Source organism: Myotis brandtii, unplaced genomic scaffold (genome assembly GCF_000412655.1).
Source record: "Myotis brandtii unplaced genomic scaffold, ASM41265v1 scaffold138, whole genome shotgun sequence".
Taxonomy (NCBI): Eukaryota; Metazoa; Chordata; class Mammalia; order Chiroptera; family Vespertilionidae; genus Myotis; species Myotis brandtii.
The window spans coordinates 764,733-770,691 of NW_005354915.1; the positions used below are offsets into that span (position 1 = coordinate 764,733).

The window sequence follows — 5,959 nt, forward strand, 5'->3', positions numbered from 1 at the left end:
CGCTAAAGCTGCAGCCCTGGAGGGGAGGGGGTGCGGGGGGGCGTCTGCCCAGGCCCCCCCTGTGAGGACCCCGAGGATGGGGAAGAGCAGGGCACACTCAGGAGTGACCCACTGTCCCCCTGAAGAATGGGGAAGAGCCTGTGCTGGTTGCCTCCCACACACGCCCCAACCAGGCCTGGGGTTGAACCCGCAACCCAGCAGGTTCCTGGGACACGGACCCAGCCAGGCGCCCGCGGGGGCAGGACCCCCAGTGGGAGGACTCCTCACGGACACGGCTGGACTGAGCGCTGCCCTCAATCCCCACGGAAGCCCTCACTCCCACGGGGCTGTTTGGAGACATGCCCTCCCGACGGCACCTGACCTTGGGCCTTTGGCCTCTGGGACTACAGGATACTGTGCTGCATTCTGCTGTTTAAGCCCCTGCCTGTGGGGTCTTGTTATGTGAGCCCCTTGGGCTTGAAAGATGTCACTCTGCTCACCTCACTTTCAGCAAGGACACCCCCCCCCCACACACACACACACTGCGCTCTCTCAGTTAATGACGAGACATCAGGCCCCAAACGTACATTAAAAACAGACCCAGCGAGCCCTGGCCTCTGGGCACACGCCTGGGTTGCAGGTTCAACCCCAGCCCTGGTTGGGGCGTGTGTGGGAGGCAACCAATGGATGTATCTCTCTCGCATCGATGTTTCTCTCTCTCTCCCTCCTCCCCTCCCTCCCTCCCTTAAAAAAAAAAAGGAAAAAATACCCTCAGATTAACAAAACAAAACAAAACACCAAGTCCATCGGTAGCTGGATCATCATTCAAATGCACACCAATGTCACACCCCGTGAGCCCTTATGTATGATAATTCGTCTCATAAACTTTGGTAAAAAAAAAAGTCGGCAACGCACCTGCTGCAACTGTTTATTCAGAGTCTGATCATTGGAGCTTTAAGAAAGATTCACAAAATATTCAGCTGAAGCTGTATTTCTGGTTCATCACATTCCAAATACATTTTACTGTTCTGAGCAATACGTTCAATGCTGTCTAAAACACAGCCAAGCTATTTTTCTTTATTTATACACATTCTGTAATTTTTAAAAAACAAATATTAAGATAGAAAATATTAACAAAACTACCCAATTACAACTACTATTTTCCCACTTACTGAAATGTTTCCCGTGAGTGTATCTTCTTACCTTATTCATTTTTAATTCTGAACACTCTATCGATTTATAAATGCACTTAGGGAGTTCTCATCTTATATTTCGAATAGATTCAAACAGCCACACCTTGTCAAGAGATTAGTTCCCTGGCAACGCAGAAACTTAGGTTTGTTAAAAGCACTCACTGAAATTATTTTTGAATTTATAGATGATACAAAATAAACCATTTACAAGGGGACAGGTGACTTTAAACATTATTTTGAAATCACCTGACTGTGTGCAAATATAAATGAAGCAATCTGTCAATTAGACACCAGTCATTTTGGTCTTTTGTTTTTATTTTTTGCTCCATTTTTACTGAGATGTCTGTTGTGAATTTCGTTTCTCCAGGCCCAGCTGGCACCGGCGGATTCGAGCCCCTAGCCCACGGGTCGTACACGCTGAGACCCCCATACAAGGCTCTCTGTTCTCGGGGTGGGAGGGGCCGTGTCTCCAGGCCCCCAGCTGTCGGAACTAAAGATTCCAAGAAAGTAAAGCAAGGATATGCATGGATGGGCAAAGAGGGCATGTGCAGGTAGTAACAGAACAGAGATGACAAGAAGGCTTCTACATCAAAGGAAAGGTGACGTCAGCCGTGTCTAGGCCGCGGGCCGAGGTAGCAGAGCCACCTGCAGAACGGGCCGTCTGCGCTGCAGTCTGCGGGCCTCGGTCGCTTAACGAGGAATTTCTCCAGGAAGCACATGACATCAGGATTAGGAACCATAGCGGTCCTACAGAGAGAGAGAGAGCCCGGATGAGTCACAAACACTCAGTCACGTCCTCATTCCCGCCGCCTGGCTCTGCCTGGGGAGCCCCCAGAGGCAGGTGTGAGGGGCAGAGGAGCGCAGGTGGAGTCTGAACCTGACCTCTGTTCGCTGAAGGGCGCACTCCCGCTCTCTGCGCCTCCACTGCTCACCTCCAGGTGACTACGGATGGGATGCTCATCTGTCACCAGGACTGTCACCTTCGTGGCAGGACCGACGGGCTCAGCTCCCCAGGGACATGAGCAGCTCTGCCTCCCAACCAGACACTCACTCCCCGCAGGGCCTCAGCAGGGGCCTCTGGAATTCTCCAGGGGGGCCCACCCCCACCTGGGAACCCTGCAGGCACCAGGCCCCACTAGGCCCTACTCCTGGGGCCATGTTTGGTTTTTTTTTGGTGCTCCAGGTGAGGCTCGAACTCACAACCTCGGCATTATAACCGGGGCCATGTCTTACATTCGAGACAGGGTCCCCGGCAATAACCTGACGTGAACAGAAGGCTCAGAGAGAAGCCTTTTAACCAATCAGGGCGGCCTTCGGCTGTTACACAGGGTGGGCAAAGGAGGTGCACAGGTGTGTGGGAAGCAACAGTAATTAATAAGTAATAACACAAGAATGACCGTGAGCCTGCGCTCCCCACCTGTACACCAGCTGCCCGCCTGCCCGCCTGCAGGTGAGAGCGCTCTCTCGAGAGCCAGCCTGAAAATTGTTACGTAAATTCCACGTATTCCCATGGGAAAGAATGTGGGTTTTGCAGAATTTTTACTCACATGGAAATGCTCCTAACAAAACGTCATTTAAAAGCAGGATTGCATATACACAATGTAATCTTTTTTAATTTGGAAAAGATATGCATAGAATACCTTTTAAAGATAAAAAAAATGTCATTTTTACTTTCTTAATATTTCTGTTCCAATGTAGGAAAGGAGTGGATAAGGACCATGATGATTCCTGTAACAATCCCCCTAGGGTCATAAATTAGAAAGTTTAAACAAGTAGGAAGTGGTAACTTGATTTTTACGATGCCCTGGGTCACACGTAGCAAACATCTAAATCAGTGATGTAAAATCGAATTTGCTTGCGACTGAAGAGTGGCCCCTGTCTCATTTTCACAACCACGAGCCCACCCTCCTCCTCAGACCCCGTCCTCGCAGCCCCACGGACCTGGATGGAGGTCATGACTCCGTTAGCGAAGACGGACAGCTTCCCGGCGACGGACCTCACGCCCTCCTTCAGCTGCGCCATGTCGGGGGCCGTGGGCAGCACGCTCGAGAGGTTGTAGTTTCCTGCACACGGAGCAGGCGCGGTGTTCATTCCGCCCCAGGGCAGCCGCCCAGTGACAACCCCGATGACCCAGAGATGGTGGGTCCCCCCCCCGCCCCCCACCCCGCTTCCCAGGAGCAGCAGGTGTGGCAGGGACAGGACGCTGCATGGGTCAGAGCTCGGGTCCCAGCACAGCCCCACCGTCCTGTGTCCACGACCAGCTGCACGGCCCCACCTAGGAGGAGGGTGGCCTGGTCTGAACCGTCTGCCTGCGCTGCCAGCTGGTGCCTCTGCAGAGACCCTCCCCGTCCCGCGCCCTCTTTCCTGCAGGTGCCTCACAGACACCTGCCAGGCCAGCGCTCAGGAAGCACGCGGTGGGCCTTTGTGGGCCAGCATCCCCCTCTGTGGGGGAGCCCTCCGCCCTTCCTCCGGGCGGCCTCTCCCCTGGGCCCCATCCAAACAGATGGGCCGGCTCTGGTTGGCTCTGGACGAGGCACACTGAGCGAGGGGAGCCCTTTGCTTGCTCTGGGGCTACGGGGGGGGGGAGGGGAGGCACCCCTCCCACTCGCAGCCCGAGAGAACGGGGCTCACCAGGGAGTGAGCTGGAGAGTGGGTCTGTCCCCCGCTGCTCAGGTCTGAGCCTCCCAGGTACGAAGCCGGCCCCACTCCCGCCTCTGCCGCGGCCGTGACAGCTGGGCGTGTGGCTAAGGCCTGGCTGCCCCACAGGAACACCCTGTCCCACCACACGGTGAGTGCCCTGTGCTGCCACGCCGCGAGCCCACACTGGCCTGGCGACCTGTCACACAACTGCAGCAGGGGCTGGAGGGGTCAGGGACTGAGTGACCCACACCCTGCGGGTCCCCTAGGGCCGAGCCCAGCTACTCCTTGGCTCCACACACGACCATCTCCACCCGCCTGCCCCTTAAGCAACAGGAGCAGACAGAACAACATGATTATCCTTCAGCACAGACAGTGCCGTGGGCAGGGCTGTGGGGGCGGGGCTTCCCCCTCGCTGCCTCCGGAGGCTTTAAATTCTCCAGCCTCTGCCAACGCTGGAGCAAAGCCCAGCCCGTGAGGGTACCTGGGCTCCAATCTCGGGTCTTCACAGCAGACCAGAGGCCGTGTGAGATCCGAGCACGAGGGCCAGAACCTCAGCCTCTCCATTACGCAGAGGGCGCAGAGGTCAGCGGGGCGACCTCAGGGAAGCACCTCCACTTACCAACCGAGAAATGTTTAGAGGCGAGCACGGCTGAGGCAGGACAGAGGGCCCGGGCCGAGCAGCTGCGGGACAGTGACCTCACTGACTACTTCCATCCCCGGTGCCCGGAGACGCCTAGGAGACGGCTCACCGGGCCCGTCAGCCCTCTCCCCTTCCCTGTAACCTCACCGGGCGGTCAGCCCTCTCCCCTTCCCTGTAACCTCACCGGCCCGTCAGCCCTCTCCCCTTCCCTGTAACCTCACCGGCCCGTCAGCCCTCTCCCCTTCCCTGTAACCTCACCGGCCCGTCAGCCCTCTCCCCTTCCCTGAAACCTCCCGAGTTCTAACCCCTGCAGCACAGTGTGGCCAAGCAACCGAGGTCTGGTCAGTCGGATGCCCTGTGCCCCCCTCTTCCTCCTTCCTGCCGGCCAGCCCAGCCGGGTGTAAGCGAGGCGGGAGGTGAGGAGAGGGGAGACGGTGACCAGGTGAAAGGGGCCGGTCCCGATGCAGGGAGCACAGTGCACGGTCCCCAGCTGCCTCCCAGACGGCGCGAGACAGACTCACACTGGGCTCTGCCTGGCTCTGTCCCTGCCGCCCTTGCCCCCCGAACCCTCCCGATGAGGGTCTGAGCCCGGGGCAGGTGCTCAGCAGCTTGGGGAGCAGGGGCAGCCCCAGCGGGAGGCCCCCTCCTCCCTCCCCTGCGGTTGCTGCTCCAAAACTGCCTGCAGACCTGTGCCTCGCAGTCCCCTCCCCCTCCCCCCGGCACCGGGCACTGTGCCCTCTTTGGTGCCCTGGCCGCGGGCTCAGCCACACAATGGGCTCCAGGGAAGGACAGTGCAGGCCTCCGCCCCCCACTCTCTGTCCGCAGCCCCCACAGGGGCCTGGGCCGAGGACACCCACCGAACGGGCCTGCTGGGGGCTCTGCGGCGAGCACCCAGGTGCCCCTTCCCGTGACTACAGCCCCGCGGGCCAGAGCTCGGGGCGCACACAGGACAAGCGTTAGTGGGCTCTGTTCTCTGAAACGGGAGTGTCCACCGTTCCCCTCAACCACCGAAGGGCCTGCTCGCATGTGGTCAGCAGGGGTTTTGGCAAGAACGTTTCAGAGGGAAACTCCGCAACCTGAGCCGGACCGGCCTGCCCGTGCCAGGGCTCCTTCCCGGTGACCCAGCACCACGTGGGGACGGGGCGGGACTGTGGGGAGCCCTCCACAGGCCGAGCCCCCTCAGCCAGGGTGGTCACAAAAGGAAGTGGCCTTGACAAGGGCCAGGACACGGAGAGTGAAGATGAGAACAGTGCATGAGCCGCACCGCCCTGCCCGCACCCCAGGCCGTGCAGGAACCCCAGTCAGCAGCCAGCCCCTCCTGCGGGAGGTCAGGGCAGAGCACAGGGTGGTCACAGGAAGTGGCCTTGACAAGGGCCAGGACACGGAGAGTGAAGATGAGAACAGTGCATGAGCCGCACCGCCCTGCCCGCACCACCGGCCGTGCAGGAACCCCAGTCAGCAGCCAGCCCCTCCTGCGGGAGGTCAGGGCAGAGCACAGGGTGCTGCC

The 5,959-nt window shown here is 58.7% G+C and overlaps 1 protein-coding gene across 1 annotated transcript in view; it reads right to left on the bottom strand.

The window, feature by feature from the left end:
- Positions 1-873: 873 nt before the first annotated feature.
- Positions 874-5,959, bottom strand: part of ARFGAP3 (ADP-ribosylation factor GTPase activating protein 3) — a 50,424-nt gene continuing 45,338 nt past the window's right edge. Inside the window, exons 15-16 of the mRNA XM_014535123.1 lie at positions 3,114-3,235; positions 874-1,919 (exon numbers count right to left, since the gene is read on the bottom strand). Of these exons, the coding sequence (XP_014390609.1) occupies positions 1,902-1,919; positions 3,114-3,235 (140 nt within the window). The 3' untranslated portion in view covers positions 874-1,901. The remainder of the gene's footprint in view (positions 1,920-3,113; positions 3,236-5,959) is intronic.